This window comes from Gallinula chloropus (assembly GCF_964237585.1).
Source record: "Gallinula chloropus genome assembly, chromosome: 25".
In the NCBI taxonomy this organism is placed as follows: Eukaryota; Metazoa; Chordata; class Aves; order Gruiformes; family Rallidae; genus Gallinula; species Gallinula chloropus.
Window position 1 is genome coordinate 2,859,403 of NC_140110.1, and position 18,873 is coordinate 2,878,275.

Here is an 18,873-nt window from a genome sequence, read left to right on the forward strand (position 1 = left end):
TTCCAGTGGGCACAAAAGAGGCACCTGCTGCCTGGGAGCTGATTGTCCCAGCTCACATGGGCATTACTTGGGGTGAAGGCTGGGAGGGAGGTGTTTAGACTGAGGTGCTAGATGTGTTCCAAGAGGCATGCAGGGAGACCCAATGTCCAATGGAGCACTGCTGAAAGAGGGCAGTGCCTGGGAGCAGCATTTTTGAGCCTGCTGGGGAATTCCTTTGGCCACATGATTTGACAGCAGATGATCATGGTTAGGACTATGAAACACTCTCTCCTCAGCATGTTCTTGGCCTGTTATAGAGGGAGATCCGGTTGGTCAAACAGGAACCCTTATGAACCCAAGCTGACTGGGCCTGATCACTTGGGGCTTCTTCATGAACTGGATAATGCTGCTCAGGATGATCTGCTCCATCAGCTTCTCTAGGACTGAAGTCAAACTATCAGGCCTGTAAATACCTTGATCATCCTTCTGTCCCTTCTTATATAGGGGGTTACATTGACTGATCCAGTCAGCCAGGACTGATGGAAAGTGGCTTGGTGAACCCCCTTTGCATCTCTTTCAGCACCCTTGGCTGCATCCCATTCAGCCCCACAGATCTGTGCACACCTCTTTGGTGAACCAGTACCATCTCCTCCTGGATTGAGGGGGTCTCATTCTGCTCCCTGTCCCTGTCTCCGAGCTCAGGGAATTGGATTCTCTCTGTACAACTGCTCCTATTACTGAAGACAGTGGCAAAGATTTCATTAAGCACCTCAGCCTTGTTGTTCTTGCCTGAGTGTTATACACCCCACGCTGCCCCGGGAAGAGCCTGAGCAATGCCTGAGGGGCAGGACCTGTCTTCCCTGGGGCTGGGGGTAAGGGCTTGGCCTTTCTGCTTCATCAAACCAACTCAGGGCTTTCTCAGCATTTCAGCTGCTTGTACATTGCCTTTGCCTACCAGCCAACATGGCCTCCAATTACCTGTTCTAACGAGTCCCTGGGGAGGCTCAGCCAGCAATGGCTCTCAGCGGGACTCATTAATACTTCAGGGTACTTTGGCTTCTGCTTTTGACATGGAATTTCTTGTGTAATTTCCTCTCAGTACCTGAGCTTCAAGGACTCAGCACCAAACGCACCCCAGAGCTAATTAAAAATAAAAAAGCAAGCCCTAATGAGCGGTGTCTCTTCATGTAATTATATTCAAGTTTTCAAGAGATATACAGATCATTGAAGCTGTTTCAAAGGGAGCTCAGAGTAAAATTGATTTCTTTTTAAGGGTGTAGGTTATTATTTTCACTGTAGAGGAGAGGTGACAACCTCTGACTGAGATTGATCCAGGGTGCCTCCTAAGGACCTCTGGACTGGTCTGAAAAAGGGTCCCTTGACACAGTGGGGACAACCTTGCTGCACATCTCCACAAGCCCACCATGACTCTCACCAGCCAAATGGGACTTGCATCCCTTGTCCTTACATCAGGTCTCTCTGCTGCACTCCACAGTGGGGCATTACAGCCCCTCTGTACCAGCTCCCCTGCTTTCCTTAGAGAACTGGCTGCACACAGCCAGCACAGAGGGAGGTATTTTCCCTTCAACAGAAGAAACCTGACAAGATTCATCATTAAATTCAACACTCCTCACTCTATGCCAAGTGCAATCTGCCACCAGTGAGACTCACCTTCCACAAAGCTTAACCCTGTGAGAAATGTTCTAGTGAGGAAGGAGACTGTGAAATCACCACAACTCAAGAGCTGGCTAAAGACAGAATGAGTCAGTCAACTGCCAGAAAGGCAAGGGTTTAACTCCCTGAAACTCAGAGCAGCAGCTGGATGGTTGGGAGGTGTCTGAATGGTCCAAGGGGAAGTAGAAGGGAAATTTTGAGAGCAACCAGAAGCACTGGTGTGTAGATCCACTGTTGGAATGATGATTTCAGACACGGACAATTGACTTTGGACAGGTAGAAATATGTGACAGACAGGGGAGATTAAATGCACAGCTGTCCTGTTTCTGGCCAGGCAAGAGTTAACTTCCCCAAGCAGCCAGCAGTGGTGACTTGAGTTAGCACAGCTCAGCTGAGTGTGCCCAGGCTGTTTTCCACACCACCTGACATCACTCCCCCATAAAAGAGGCTGGTTGGGGAGGGGCACTCCTGGGTTCCTTCAGGGCAGTCTGAGTGTGGCTGGGGCATTTGGTTGATCCTTGCATTGTGCAGCACCTTGTGATCCTTTGGTCAGTAAAGTACTCTCTGTTATCACTGGATGTGAGTTTAGTTTTTGATGTGCTGTTATCATTTTTTCACAGTGATTTTGTCAGTAAACTGTCCTCCTCCCAGCCCACAGAGGGTCTGTCTGTTTCTCCTCCAGGATTGAGCATTATAACCTGATCCTTGTACATGAGTGAGCTGGAAGAAATGAGAAAAGATTTCTGCTGCCTTCCAGGGGAGCACATCATCACCTGGCTACTCCGATGCTGAGACAATGGGGCAGGCAGCCTGGAATTCGAAGGCAGGGAGGCCAAGCAGCTGGGATCCCTGTTCAGAAACGGAGTCATTGACAAGGTGATTGGAAGGAAGTCTCAAGCCCTCAGCCTCTGGAGGTGACTTCTGTCAAGTGTGGGGGAAAGGTACCCGTTCAGTGAAGATGTCATGTGTTGGCCAGGCAAGTGGATGAACATAGAGCAGAGTGTGCAGTAGTTGAGGGGATCAGCCATGTGAGAGATGAATTACTATGATCCTGATGATCTGCAGCTACCCACCAGTCTTGATGAAGTCCATTGTTCCTCACCCATGTGGCATAAGTTTGTGTGGAGTGCACCAGCATCATATGCCAACTGACAGGCAGTAATAGATTGGGGAAAGGAAGAAGCACCGACAGTGGCTGAGGTGTCTGGCCAACTCCTGTGGGGGTGCCCTGTGGGGGTGGTTGCAGCAACAGAAACAAAGCAACCAGGAGTGCAGAGGCAAACCCATCTGGCCATGATGTAGATAGTGAGCAAAAAGGGGTGGATATTGTCCTGGTTCTGGTCAGGCCACAGTTATCTCACCTGTGCTGACTGCTGGGGAGGTTGAGTTAGCCCTGGCTGTTTTCCACACCACCTGACATCACTTCTCCATAAAGGAGCTGGTTTGGGCACCACTCCTGGGTGCCTCCAGGGCAGTCTGAGTGCAGCTGGGCTGTTGGGTTGGTCCTGCTGTCCTGCAGCACTCTGTAATCCTCAGGTGGGTATGGTACTCTGTGGTCTCACCGGGTATGAGTGTCATGGGCTGTTTATTGTTCTAGTTTCATGGAGTTTTTTTTCAGTGAACTCTCCTTATCCCAACCAACAGAGGCTCTGTCTCTTTCTCCTCTGGGAGTGAGCCTGTGGTGTGTGGTGCTGATACACTGTTTGGGGCTGAACCACCAGAAGCATTTAAATTACTCTCTCCTCTATTTATTTATTTTCTATCATGTCCTTTAATGCCTCTTGCTGAGGCACCACAAGTCAGCTGAGGCTTCTACACGCACACATTAACCACTGACACATCGGAGCTTCACTTCCAGCAGACCCTGGCAAAAACCTTCATGGTTTTACACAGAGAAACCTCAAGAACTTTTCCAAGCAGAGCTGATCTGCTCCTTCTGATCTTGTGATGTTCTGCATCAGGGGATAACCACAACAGGGGGTAGAACCAACACATCGTCCTCTTTGTGACCAATCCAGCATTGGTGACACATGATAATTTATTCATTGCTGCCCAGTGCTTGCACAGCATCAAGGCCCTTCCTGATTCACATGCTGCTCCACCAGAAAGTAAGCTCAGGGAGCACTGGTTGTTGTGAGGGAGGACTGCCAGGGCAGCTGATGCCAACTGCCCAAAAGAATCTCCCATGCATGATGACATCATCAGCGAGCAGGGTTAAACCTGAACACCCGCACATCAAGGGAATTCAGACATGACTGGTGGAGCAGCAGTGTCAAGGAGGAGGCTTTGGGCATTCTGAGGGATGCCATAGCAGCCGGAGCTGCAACACAGAAACCTGGCCGTGAGCACATTGGGCAGCACTGGGAGCAGTATGGCCACACAGGCAAAGGCACTTACAGTTTGACTCAGTACTGGAGGACACCAGCAGAGAGTCCAGGAGTGTCTGTGTGTGTGTGTGGGGGGGGTGGTCAGGACGAGTGTGGAGGAACTGTCACAAGGTTGAGAGAAATTCTGCCAAGATAGGGTTAGGAGTCTTGTGTGGAGAGGCTGTGAGACCCGGGCTTCTTTAGCCTGGGGAAGGGGAGTCTGAGGAGAGTGTAGGGGTAGCTCAGAGAGCTTGAAAATTCCTTTTCAAATTAATGGCAATTAAAACTAGAGGTGCAGATGGGTAATAAGCATGGAGAAATGCCATTCTGAGGGTAATGCTGTGATGCTTGGAGTTACTTGGAGGAAGTGTGGATGACCTGGTAGCTTGGTTTATCTGGGAACAGCTGGCAAGGAGGGAGAGACAGCAGTACAGGCAGGGACATCGTGGGGTGAGAACAAAGCGGGGGAAGGGGTTGGGTGCCTGCAGGGAAACAGGCACAGGTGTGGGGCAGAGTGAGATGGGCTGCGGTGCAGAAGGTCGGGGGTGTTGGCCAGGCTGAAAGCAACTGACAGAAACGAGGTCTTTTCCCCCTTGGCAATGGTTGATGTCCCTGCAGAGGCCTCAGAGGCCTCATGGCCTCATGGCCATGGAACATTATTGCCTCCTTGAACTCAACCTAGGGAGGCATCCATGTGTCATACCCCTGTCCTACCCTTGGCATCACACTCCCCACATGCCATGTAAGAGCTCTGAGACACAGGTGAGGGTCAGGATCTCCCTGCCCAGGGGCTGGGGGTCAGCACTTGGCATTTCTGCTTCCTCAGACCAAGCCAGGGTGTCCTCAGCATCAGAGCTGCCTGCCCTGTGCCTGTGTTTGTCCTCATGGCCTCCACTTGTGAGGTGTAAGATGTTCATGGGGAGGCTTTGTCAGCAATGGCTCACAGTAGGGCCCATGAATACTTCAAGGTACTTTGGGCATTCGTTCTGACTTTGACATTTTGAGAGGTTTCTTCACTCGCCACATAGTATCTGTGGTGTGTGGACTCAGAAGAAAAGACACCATGGAGCAAATGAAAATACAGAAAGCCTTAAAAAGCATACCTCTTCAAGTGCTTTTCATAAAAATAATCCAGAGTTCTACAAATAATTGGATTACAGTTAGGTATTTAATGATGAATAGTTCAAAGGAATATTACAATGGAGGATATTTTCCCTTTCACAGGTATTTCCTGTCATGGCTCAGTTGATGGAAGGAGTGACAGCAGCATTCTGGGATGGATATTGGTCTCATTTTCCAACTCTCTGGAGCTCAAAGCAGAAACCAGAGAGATGAGTAGCATTTGAGTAACCAAATAGCAAGTGGAGGTGGAAACCTGTGATCAAAGTAAAGTGCACATGTCCAGCCCATCTGTGGAAAAGATGTTCTTAGTCATGGCTGTATCATCAGGACAGGTGGAAACACCTGAATTATGGGGGAGATGAAAGAAACACCCTGGAGGTAATGCAGGTACAGGGACAGGTGAACATTTCTTCTGCTGCCATGGGTCCCAATCCTGGAAATTCCCATTCTGTCATAGTGGGAAAGCCATTCGAGACAAGTGATTCAGCTGATGGAAATGTGAGGTAAATTATTTAAAAATTTATGGGGAAATAAAAGAAAGAAAAAACTGTAGCCCTTTGGAGGCAGATATGACGAGCTGTGCTCTCTTTGCATCATTACTCATCATCTGGGTCACACAAGACCAGAAGGTGCTACATTTGAAATGGGATGAACATGAAACATGCAATTACATGACAGTCAAAATAGAAGGAAAAAACCCCAACAACTAAAACCACTACAGAATAAAGGCTGGTCATAATGAGTTCCATGGGCAGCAATATGCGGAAGATGAGCAGTTTATTGTTTCTTAGAAACAACCAGTCATCAGTTTCCACATGGCATCCTTGAGCTCCTGGTTCCTCATGCTGTAGATGAGGGGGTTCATTGCTGGTGGAACTACTGAGTAAAGAAATGCCAACACCAGGTCCAGAACAAGGGAGGAGATGGAGGGGGGCTTCAGGTGGGCAAACATACCAGAACTGACAAACAGGGAGACCACAGCCAGGTGAGGGATGCAGGTGGAAAAGGCTTTGTGCTGTCCCTGTCCTAAGGGGATCCTCAGCACAGCCCTGAAGATCTGCACATAGGACACCACAATGAACACAAAACACCCAATACCTAAACAGATACCAAACACAATGACTCCAATTTCCCCGAGGTAGGCATCTGAGCAGGAGAGCTTGAGGATCTGGGGGATTTCACAGAAGAACTGGTCAAGGGCATTGCCATGGCAGAGGGGCAGTGAAAATGTATTGGCTGTGTGCAGCACAGCATTGAGAAACCCACTGGCCCAGGCAGCTGCTGCCATGTGGACACAAGCTCTGCTGCCCAGCAGGGTCCTGTAGTGCAGGGGGTGGCAGATGGCAACGTAGCGGTCATAGGCCATGACAGTGAGAAGACAGAGCTCTGTGGAGATAAAAAAGGAAAAGAAAAAAATTTGAGCCACACATCCTGTGTAGGAAATGGCCCTGGTGTCCCACAAGGAATTGGCCATGGATTTGGGAACAGTGGTGGAGATGAAGCCAAGGTCAGTAAGAGAGAGGTTGAGGAGGAAGAAGTACATGGGGGTGTGGAGGTGGTGGTCACAGGCTATGGTGATGCTGATGAGGCCATTGCCCAGGAGAGCAGCCAGGTAGATGCCCAGGAAGAGGCAGAAGTGCAGGAGCTGCAGCTCCCGTGTGTCTGCAAAGGGCAGGAGGAGGAACTGGCTGATGGAGCTGCTGCTGTTGGACATCTGCTACCATCAAGTGTGGAGACCTGTCCAAGGAAGAAAAGGCAGTAAGAAGTTAGGGAATAGTTCTTTGAGGAAAACCTCTTGTAACTCTTAGGGAATACCCTGAGATTCACTCTCTGTTTTAAGAAAGACTCTTGGCAGGTCCCTTTTGTGCTGCCTCTAGTGTGCTACTACTGGGAGGAGGGTCAGCTGTAGCTCTCAAGAGCTCAGTCCTGCCTGGCAGCAGTCAGGAAATAGAAGGATGGTGTGATCTCAGACTAAATCCCCTGTGGATAGGAATGAGCTGAGGAGTGCTTCTTCTGTCAGAACTCCCTGACATTGCTGCTGCAGTGCCAGTGAAACCTTCCCTTCAGTGCAGACTAGGAAGAGCAGGTCTGCCAATCAGCCCTCTTCGGAGCTGCCCAGTGCCGGACACTCTGTGATCACTCCCGGGTGTTCCCTGTAGAATATTATTGTCTGTACTCTCAGGGAGTTACCAAATCTTTTCTGTCATGGCATTTCTTGGAGCAGCTCCTTCTCCCTCCCTGACAATGTCTCTGCTGCCGGGAGCTGTCCCTGCAGCTGCTTCTCTTTGCCCATGTCACCTCCTGCTCTGTGCTCACAGACCTCATCCATCCTGCCCTGTGCTCAGCTCTGCTCTGCAGACCCCTCCTGGCATCAGGGCACTGCCCCAGGGAACCTCTGTGTGTGCAGGGCTCAGGAGATGCTCTGACAAGTTCTAATGACAAATAAGTTTGCACTGCCTTCTTAAAAGTTACCAGTTAAAGCTCAGCTCCCACTTCTCACCGAGTCCACAAGAGCAGAAAAATTCAACGCAAAGTCTCTTTCCCTGGAGAGGAAAATGCATCCTTGATGTTACTGAAAAGTCCCCAGGAAGTTCCCAGAGATCAGCTGGAGCTGGGACCAAATCTGACCTGCACAGCACAGGACCCAACACTGTCCTTCCATGGGTGACACTTGCCACTCACAGCTTCTTTCTCTGGTGATGCTGATGGAAGCCCTCCAGGCACCTGTGTGTGCAGGGCTCAGGTGACGCTGGAATGTGTAATGAGTTTTCATTTTATGTTCTTGAGTGGGGAAATAAGTTCTCATCTCCCACAGTCAGCACAGCCCACAGGAGAGAAAAAGTCAAAGCAAAGACTCTGTCTACAGGAAAATGCTTCCTTGATATTGTTCTTTAAAGTCCCTGAAGAATTTCTCAAGGATCATCTGGAGCTGGGAGCAAAGCTGACCCATGCAGATTTTTCTTACAGCAGAAGGACCTTCCCTGGGTCCGTCCTCCCACCCAGAGCTGCTGTCTGTGGTTTGAAGCCCATGAGCCAGGCTGAGTGCTGACCCTGGCAGTAGGAGCATCTCTTCCCCAGCACACAGCCCCTGGGGTGCAGGGACCCTGCTCTCAAGGACAGCTTTGGGCACCCCTGGGTGCACACGCTGCTTCACACCTCTGCAGCCATGCCCAGGAGAAGACAGCTGTCCTGCCCTGTCCCTCTGATGGAGCAGAAGGGCATCCCTTCCAGGCAGCACTTTCTGGTCCTAGAGAGAACCTGTCCTCCTGACAGAGCCCACACACTGCCCCATGTCCCAGCTTTAGGAGATCCCTCCAGGAACAGAACCTGCATTGCCCTGCATCCACAGACATACCAGGCAGAGTGCTGTGGAGATTTCTCCTCCAGTGAGCTCTCAGCATCCATCAGCTCTCTCAGCCTCACAGGTCTCCCCTCGGTGCCTACAGGCAGTGTCCCCAGCCCTGTGTGCTTGGCAGAGGAGCTGCTCCTGGCCAGAGCTGTCTCTTTTCAGGAGCTGCTGGGTTGCAGTGAGCTCTCTCCATCCCAGGAGCCCAGCCCAGCTCACAGCAGAGGAGCAGGCGAATACGTCACATACTCCATTCCCCAGAGTCTCCTGTGAGGTGTCCCTGGAGCTCCAAGGAAACTACTTGGAAAGACACTAAGTCTTTACTGACTTTCTCTTCCTTGGGTGGGGAGAAACCCTTCTGTCCAGCAGAGTGGTTTCTCCTGATCAAACCAGAGCTGGGCAGGACAATCACCTTTCCTGGTTCTCTTGTAAGACACGATCCCCATGTAGCAACTCTTTCCCCCTCTTGGAGTCACTCTAGACCCCTCATCCTTGCTTTACAGCCCTGGGGCTGGAAGGGGATGCAGCTCTGACCTATGGCTGTCACAAACCCACCTGTGCTGGGATTCCTCTTGTCACAGTTCTGGTGGCAAAAATTGGCTCCTTCTGTCTGGGAGCTGCTGTTCCCAGCTCCCATGGGAATTACTGGGGGCAGAGACAAGTTTCCAAGATCCCCTTCTCCATGAGAGTGGACTTGATCTGATGGAAACTGTGTGTCACCCCCATTCGCCTGTACCCAATACTGAAGACCAGGAATGACTCTTTCGGAGCCCATGCCAGAGGCTTCTGCTCCTCATGCACACCTGGGAGTTTGTGAGATAAATCAAGATTGTAGTTTTCCATGTTATAAATCTCTCCTCACTCCTGTCTTTTACTTCTGAAAACACTTTTCCATACCCAGAGGCAGCAGATATCCAACAGCAGCTCCATCAGCCAGTTCCTCCTCCTGCCCTTTGCAGACACAAGGGAGCTGCAGCTCCTGCACTTCTGGCTCTTCCTGGGCATCTACCTGGCTGCTCTCCTGGGCAAGAATTTAATGATCAATACTATGACCATTGACTCCACATGCCCATGTACTTCTTTCTCTTCAACCTCTTGTAGAAGGGAGTTGACCCAGGTGCTCACCAAAGCTGCTCTATCGCTCCTCTTCCTCTGCTGCATAAGGGAGAGAAGATGTAACAAAAGGTCAAGATAAGGATAGGGAGAGATCATGCAGAGGTCATTCACCAGAGTTACTCTCAATAAACCCATCTAATTCATTACCCAATCAAAGAGAGCAGAGGAATGGGAAAGATAAATAAATTAAAACACCCACCCACATCCCTCCCTGTTTTTCCCAGTGTCCCCTTCACTCTCCAATTCTCTCCTTCCTCTAACTGAGCAGCACAGGAGGATGGGGAATGGGCATTGGGGTCAGTTCATCACACATTGTCTCAGATGCTCCTTCCCCCCCATGGGAGGACTCCTCACAGTCTCCCCGTGCTCCAGCATTGGGTCCCACCCACAGGAGACAGTCCTGCATGAACCCCTCCAAGTTCTTCCCACATGGCTTCAGATCATCACCAACTGCTCCAGGGTGGGTCACTTTAATGGGCTGCCCTCCTTCAGCACCAGACTGCTCCAGCCTGGGTCCTCCACAGACCTGCCAGCAAACCTGCTCCAGCACAGGCTTCCTAGGAGGTCACAGACTCCTTCAGGTGTCTGCACCTGCCTGAGCACTGTGATGTCTACAGGCTGCATGTAGAATCACTGTTCCACATCATCTAGCATGGGCTGAGGGGAACAGCCTCATTCACCATGGTCTTCTGCATGGGATGCAAGGGTATCTCTGCAATGAGGCTGGGAGGACCTTCTCCCCCTACTTCACCGACCTTGTTATCTGCAAAGTTCCTTACACTTTCTCTCTCCTTTCTCTGACAGCAAAAAGACAGATAATTTTTAATTTCTTATTAAATATGTTGTCACAGCAAATATATTTTCGCTGCCCCTCTGCCATGGCAATGCTGCTGACCAGTTCTTCTGTGAAATCCCCCAGATCCTCAAACTCTCTTGCTCACTGGCCACGCTCAGGGAAATTGTGGCCAGAGCTTGTTTGGCTTTTGGGTGTTTTTGTGTTCATTGCGGTGTCCTATGTGCAGATCTTCAGGGCTGTGCTGAGGATCCACTTGGAGTAGGGATGGCACAAAGACATCAAGTTTTCTTCCTCATGCCTTCTTTACATGGGAGTGGACTCCTTGTTTGTCAGCACTGCGATGTTTGCCTGCCTGAAGAGGCCCTCAATCTCCTCCCTATTTACAGCTTCACTGATTCATAAAAGTCTAGGGGTTGGAAGGGGTTGGAAGGGGCCTCCAGAGGTCATCAAGTCCAACCCCCCTGCCAAAGCAGGGTCCCTATGAAAGATTGCAGAGGTCGGCATCCAGACAGGTCTTGAATATCTCCAGAGAAAGAGACTCCACAGCCCCCTGAGCAGCCCAGGGCTCTGTCACCCTCACTGTGTAAAATTTCTTCTTAATATTGTTGCAGAACTTCCTGTGCTCCAACTTGAAGCCATTACCCCTTGTCCTGTCTTCTCAGACCACTGAAGCTGGTAGAGGTATTTCTTTAATCAGTGGTTCCACCAGCAGTGAACCCCCTCATCTACAGCATGAGGAACCAGGAGCTCAAGGATGCCATGTGGAAACTGTTGACTGGATGTTTCTAAGCAGCAACCAACTGATCATCTTCATTGTATGGCTGGCCCTGTCGATTCAATGAAATGTAATCATGCTGAATAGATTGATGGAGATGCAGCTTAAGAGACAATTAATATAACTTTAATATAAGAATTTTCATGTTCTTAAGAATAGGTTTGTTTTGGATTTTAGTAGATGTGGTTTTGCCCCAGCTGAGAGCCGAGTACCACACAGTCACTTGTTCTTCTAAAGGGAGTCAAGGGGGGAAGCTAAGGGGGGGGGGGGGAGGAGTGGGAAAGAAAAGCTAAAAAAACAAAGCCAAGGAAACAACACCCCACAGGTTGGGTAAGGATATTTTACTAGAATAGCAGAAAGAGAGATATAACAACGATAACAGGACTTTTTAGCAAAATATATGAAACTGGTGATACACAATGCAGTTTCTCACTGAACCACACAACTCCAGGCCGTGCAGCCCAGAGCTGTCCCGGAACCCAATCATCCCCAAACTGCACGTCCTGGAGCCGCCTCCTCCTCCTCCCACCAGCCCCCTCTTTTGTGCTGATCATGATGTAATTGGCATGGAACACCCGTTGGCCAGTTCGGGTCACCTGTCCTGGCTGTGTCCCCTTCCTTCTCCTTAGTAGGGAAATAGGAACAACTGAAAAGTCCTTGGTTGCTTGGCAACAACCAGAAACATCAGGGTGTTATCAGCACTGCTCTCCTCCCAACTCCCAAACATGGCATTCCATCTGCTATTAGAAAAGACATTAAGTCCATCCCAGCAGAAATCAGCACTCTGACATAATTTCCTTGTCAAAGGTGCTGGCTGGGGAGGCGTGGCGGTGGCATGGTGCAGCACTCTGTTATTGTTGGGTTTGTAAGGTACTCTCTGTGCTGTCACTGGGTGTGAGTGCAATTGGGGCTGATATTGTTCCCCTTTTATGGTGCTTTTGTCAGTAAACTGTCCTTATCCCAGCCCACAGAAGCACTGTCTGTTTCTCCTCCAGGAGTGAGTGAGTAGCATGTGGTGCTCAGCCATTGCTTGTGGCAGAACCACCACAGTTTCCAAGCCACAAGCAGTGAATTTTCTAGGAGAAGGTGGTGGGAAACTGTGTCCAAAGCGTTTCTAAAGTCAAGGTAGACAACACCCAGCGCCCTTCCCTTGTCCAAGAAGCAGGTCACCCTCTCATAGAGGGAGATCCGGTTGGTCAAACAGGACCTGCCCTTATGAACCCAAGCTGACTGGGCCTGATCACTTGGGGGTTCTTCATGAACTGGATAATGCTGCTCAGGATGATCTGCTCCATCAGCTTCTCTGGGACTGAAGTCAAACTATCAGGCCTGTAATTTCCTTGATCATCCTTCTGTCCCTTCTTATATAGGGGGTTACACTGACTGATCCAGTCAGCCAGGACTGATGGAAAGTGGCTTGGTGAACCTCTTTCAGCTCACTTGGCTGCATTCCATTCAGCCTCACAGATCTGTGCACATCTCTGTGTTGCAGCAGGACTATCTCCTCCTGGATTGAGGTGGGCTCATTCTGCTCCCTGTCCCTGTCTCCTAGCTCAGGGAATTGGATTCTCTCTGTACAACTGCTCCTATTACTAAAGACAGTGGCAAAGATTTCATTAAGCACCTCAGCCTTGGCCTCATCTTTCAACAATGTTTCCTCCTGAATCTGATAGGGGATGGAGGGTCTCCCTGCTCTTTCTTTTATTTAAATGGAGAACAGATGAATTTCTAGCTGGGCTTTGGACCAACACTGAGGAGAAACTCTCATCCTGTTGTTCTTCCCTCAGCATTACACACCCCACACTGCCCCAGGAAGAGCCTGAGCAATTCCTGAGAGACAGGACGTGTCTTTCTTAGGGCTGGGAGTCAGGGCTTGGCCTTTCTGCTTCATCAAACCAACTCAGGGCTTGCTCAGCATCTCAGCTGCTTGTACATTGCCTTTGCCTACCAGCCAACATGGCCTCCAATTACCTGCTCTAACGAGTCCCTGGGGAGGCTCAGCCAGCAATGGCTCTCAGTGGGACTCATTAATACTTCAGGGTACTTTGGCTTCTGCTTTTGACATGGAATTTCTTGTGTAATTTCCTCTCAGTACCTGAGCTTCAAGGACTCAGCACCAAATGCACCCCAGAGCTAATTAAAAATAAAAAAGCAAGCCCTAATGAGCGGTGTCTCTTCATGTAATTATATTCAAGTCTTCAAGAGATATACAGATCATTGAAGCTGTTTCAAAGGGAGCTCAGAGTAAAATTGATTTCTTTTTAAGGGTGTAGGTTATTATTTTCACTGTAGAGGAGAGGTGACAACCTCTGACTGAGATTGATCCAGGGTGCCTCCTAAGGACCTCTGGACTGGTCTGAAAAAGGGTCCCTTGACACAGTGGGGACAACCTTGCTGCACATCTCCACAAGCCCACCATGACTCTCACCAGCCAACTGGGACTTGCATCCCTTGTCCTTACATTAGGTCTCTGCTGCACTCCACAGTGGGGCATTACAGCCCCTCTGATCCAGCTCCCCTGTTTTCCTTAGAGAACTGGCTGCACACAGGCAGCACAGAGGGAGTTATTTTCCCTTCAACAGAAGAAACCTGACAAGATTCATCATTAAATTCAACACTCCTCACTCTATGCCAAGTGCAATCTGCCACCAATGAGGTTCACCTGTCACAAAGCTTAACCCTGTGAGAAATGTTCTAGTGAGGAAGGAGGCTTTGAAATCACCACAACTCAAGAGCTGGCTAAAGACAGAATGAGTCAGACAACTGCCAGAAAGGCAAGGGTTTAACTCCCTGAAACTCAGAGCAGCAGCTGGATGGTTGAGAGGTGTCTGAATGGTCCTAGGGGAAGTAGAAGGGAAATTTTGAGAGCAACCAGAAGCACTGGTGTGCAGATCCACTGTTGGAACTATAATTTAAGACATGGACAATTGACTTTGGAAAGGTAGAAATATGTGACAGACAGGGGAGATTAAATGCACAGCTGTCCTGCTTCTGGACAGGCAAGAGTTCACCTCCCCAATTAGCCAGCAGTGGTGACTTGAGTTAGTACACTTGAGCTGAGTGTGCCCAGGCTGTTTTCCTCACCACCTCACATCATTCCCCCATAAAAGGGGCTGGTTGGGGAGCGGCACTCCTGGGTTCCTTAAGGGCAGTCTGAGTGTGGCTGTGGCATTTGGTTTGTCCTTGCATTGTGCAGTACCTTGTGATCCTTTGGTCAATAAAGTACTCTCTGTTATCACTGGATGTGAGTGTAGTTTGCAATGTGCTGTTATCATTTTTTCACCGTGATTTTGTCAGTAAACTGTCTTCCTCCAAACCCACAGAGGGTCTGTCTGTTTCTCCTCCAGGAGTGAGCATTATAACCTGATCCTTGTACATGAGGGAGCTGGGAGAAATGAGAAAAGGTTTCAGCTGCCTTCCAGGGGAGCACATCATCACCTGGCTACTCCGATGCTGAGACAATGGGGCACACAGCCTGGAATTAGAAGGCAGGGAGGCCAAGGAGCTGGGATCCCTGTCCAGAAAATGAGTCATTGACAAGGTGATTGGAAAGAAGTCTCAAGCCCTCAGGATCTGGAGGCAACTTCTGTCAAGTCTGGGGGAAAGGTACCTGTTCAATGAGTATGTCATGTGTTGGCCAGGCAAGTGGATGACCACAGAGCAGAGTATGCAGTGTTTGAGGGGATTAACCATGTGAGAGATGAATTACTATGATCCTGATGATCTGCAGCTACCCACCAATCCTGATGAAGTCCAATGTTCCTCACCCATGTGGTGTAAGTCTGTGTGGAGTGCACCAGCATCATATGCCAGCTGACTGGCAGTAATGGATTGGGGAAAGGGAGAAGCACCGAGAGTGGCTGAGGTGTCTGGCCAACTCCATCTATTTAAAGAAAATCTTTGTTCCTCCCTTATCTCAGCCATCTGAAGTAAGCCTTCCCCTGTTCCAGTAAAAAGTACACGCCAAGAGGTATCCATTCTCTCTGCATGACCATGGTGAAGACATGAGGAGGTGAGATGGGAAACCCACCTCCAATCCTGAGTGAAGAAGCTGCAAGGGAAAAGTTACAGAAAGAGATTTCTCCAGGAAAAATGCTGCACCAGCTTCCAGTAGTCAGCCCACCAGATTGTCATTGTGCTTGTGGTCCTCTTGAAGGGACTGCTCAGCCATTTTTTGGAAGGCAAGTATGATGAACAAGATTAGAGGGCAAGATTGCAGAGGTAAAAGCCATCCAGCTGGCTTTAAACATTGCCAAATGAGAAAAGCGGCCAAAATTCTACCTCTATACTCACTCCTGGATGGTGGCCAATGCCCTGTGGGGGTGGTTGCAGCAATGGAAACAAAGCAACTGGGAGTGCAGAGGCAAACCCATCTGGCCATGATGTAGATGGTGTGCAAAAAGGGGTAGATATTGTCCTGGTTCTGGTCAGGCCACAGTTATCTCACCTGTGCTGGCTGCTTGGGGAGGCTGAGTTAGCCCTGGCTGTTTTCCACACCACCTGACATCACTTCTCTGTAAAGGAACTGCTTTGGGCACCACTCCTGGGTGCCTCCAGGGCAGTCTGAGTGCAGCTGGGGTGTTGGGTTGGTCCTCCTGTCCTGCAGCACTCTGTAACCCTCAGGTGGGTATGGTATTCTGTGTTCTCACCGGGTATGAGTGTAATGGGCTGTTTATTGTTCTAGTTTCATGGTGCTTTTTTCAGTAAACTGTCCTTATCCCAACCAACAGAGGCTCTGTCTCTTTCTCCTCTGGGAGTGAGCCAGTGGTGTGTGGTGCTCAGCCACTGTTTGGGGTTGAACTACCACAAGCATTTACATTACTTTCTCCTCTTTTTATTTATTTTCTATCATGTCCTGTAATGCCTCTTGCTGAGGCACCACAAGTCAGTTGAGGCTTCTACACTCACACATTAACCACTGACACATCGGAGCTTCACTTCCAGCAGATCCTGGCAAAAACATCTGTGGTTTTACAAAGAGAAACCTCAAGAACTTTTCCAACCAGAGCTGATGTGCTCCTTCTGATCTTGTGATGTTCTGCATCAGGGGATAACCACAACAGGGGTAGAACCAACACATCATCCTGTTTTGTGACCAATCCAGCATTGGTGACACATGATAATTTATTCATTGCTGCCCAGTGCTTGCACAGCATCAAGGCCCTTCCTGATTCACATGCTGTTCACCAGAATGTAAGCTCGGGGAGCACTGGTTGTTGTGAGGGAGGACTGCCAGGGCAGCTGATGCCAGCTGCCCAAAAGCATCTCCCATGCATGATGACATCATCAGTGAGCAGAGTTAAACCTCAACACCCGCACATCAAGGGAATTCAGACATGACTGGTGGAGCAGCAGTGTCAAGGAGGAGGCTTTGGGCATTCTGAGGGATGCCATAGCAGCCAGGACTGCTACACAGGAATGTGGCCATGAGCACATTGGGCAGCACTGGGAGCAGTACAGCCACCCAGGCAAAGGCACTTACTGTCAGTTTGACTCAGCACTGGTGTGGCAACCATCAGAGTCCAGGAGATGGGGGGTCCCCAGTCAGGACGAGTGTGGAGGAACTGTCACGAGGTTGAGAAAAATTCTGCCAAGATAGGGTTAGGAGTCTTGTGTGGAGAGGCTGTGAGACCCAGGCTTCTTTAGCCTGGGGAAGGGGAGTCTGTGAAGAGTATAGGGGTAGCTCAGAGAGCTTGAAATTTCCTTTTCAAATGAATGGCAATTAAAAATAGAGGTGCAGATGGGTTATGAGCCTAAAGAAATGCCATTCTGAGGGTAGTGCTGTGGTGTTTGGAGTTACTTGGTGGAAGTGTGGATGAGCTGGTTGCTTGGTTTATCTGGGAACAACTGGCGAGGAGGGGGAGACAGCAGTACCGGCAGGGACATCCTGGGGTGAGAACAAATTGGGGAAAGTGGTTAGGTGCCTGCAGCCTGCAGGGAAACAGGCACAGGTGTGGGGCAGTGGTGCAGAAGGTCAAGGGTGTTGGCCAGGCTGAAAGGGCCTGATAGAAACAAGGTCTTTTCCCCCTTGGCAATGGCTGATGTCCCTGCAGAGGCCTCAGAAGAGACACATTGTCCTCGTGGCCATGGAACATCATTGCCTCGCTGAACCTAGGGACAACCTAGGGAGTCATCCATGTGTCATACCCCTGTCCTACCCTTGGCATCACACTGCCCACATCCCATGAAAGAGCCCTGAGACACAGGTGAGGGTCAGGATCTCCGTGCCCAGGGGCTGGGGATAAGCGCTTGGCATTTCTGTTTCATCAGAACAAGCCAGGGTGTCCTCAGCATCAGAGCTGCCTGCCCTGTGCCCGTGTTTGTCCTCATGGCCTCCACTTGCGAGGTGTAAGATGTTCATGGGGAGGCTTTGTCAGTAATGGCTCCCAGCAGGGCCCATGAACGCTTCAAGGTTCTTTGGACATTAGGTCTGAGTTTGACATTTTGAGAGGTTTCTTCAGTGTCCTCTTAATATCTGAGGTCCGTGGACGCAGAAGCAAATACAAAATGGGACTCATGAAAATACAGAAAGCCTTAAAAAGCATATCCTTTAAGTGCTTTTCATAAAAAAATCCAGACTTCTACAAATAATTGGATTACAGTTAGGTATTTAATGATGAACAGTTCAAAGGAATATTACAATGGAGGATATTTTCCCTTCATTGGTATTTCCTGTCATGGCTCAGTTGATAGAAGAAGTGACAGCAGCATTCTGTGATGGGTATCACTCTCCTAAGGAGATCTGGACAGGCAGGTAAAGCAGTCTCTTCAGATCCAACCCTGCATGGAGAACCTTGCTCTTCCCCAAGCCCAGCAGATCCCTCACTGGCCTCCTGGGACTCCCAACACTTTTCCTGGCACAGACAGATTTCTCTGACAACAAACAGCAGTTCAACATGACACAGTTTAATACCCATGAAATCTCTCTCCTCAGCTGCCTGCTACGGCCAAGCAGCGTGTGAAGGGGGTCAGCTTTCAGAGGAGATTCTCTCCCAGAACAGTTTTAATCAGATACATAGAAAGGTCACTTATCAACACACTGACCTCCTGACAGAACCGTTCATTAGACTTCTGAGAGATGGGACATTTTCATGCTCTCTGGAGCTCAAAGCAGAAACCAGAGAGGTGAGCTGCAGCTGAATAAACAAAGAGCAACTGGAGGTGGAATCCTGTGAACAAGGTGAAGTGCATACATCCAGCCAGTCTGATGAAAAGATGTACTTAGGCATGGCTGTGCCATCAGGAGAGGTGGAAACAGCTGAATGACTAGGGAGATGAAAGAGACACACTGGAGGTAATGCAGGTATAGGTGAGTATGTCTTCTGCTGCTGTGGGTGCCAATACTGGAAATTCCTGCTCTGTGCAGGTGGGAAGTCACTGCCATTCCAGACATATGATTCAGCTGATGAAAATTTGCTTGTAAATTATTTCTAAATGTATGGGGAAAAAAAGAAAGGAAAAATTGTAGCCCTTTGGAGGCAGATATGATGCAGAGAGCACAGCTCGTCATTATGCGGCATCTGGGTCACACAAGACCAGAAGATGCTGCATTAGAAATGGGATGAACATGAAACATGCTTTTACATGATAGTCAAAATGGAAGGAAAAACAACCAACAACTAAGAATACTACAGACTACAGCTGGTCATAATGAGTTCCATGGCCAGTGATATGCAGAATATGATCAGTTTATTGTTTC

The 18,873-nt window shown here is 49.4% G+C and overlaps 1 protein-coding gene across 1 annotated transcript; it reads right to left on the reverse strand.

Annotated features, from left to right (window-relative positions):
* Positions 1-5,928: 5,928 nt before the first annotated feature.
* Positions 5,929-6,855, reverse strand: LOC311200808 (olfactory receptor 14C36-like; the record flags this gene model as incomplete). Its single annotated transcript, XM_084275114.1, has 1 exon — positions 5,929-6,855. The coding sequence occupies one exon, from the start codon at positions 6,853-6,855 to the stop codon at positions 5,929-5,931; it is 927 nt and encodes a 308-aa protein (XP_084131240.1).
* Positions 6,856-18,873: the final 12,018 nt, after the last annotated feature.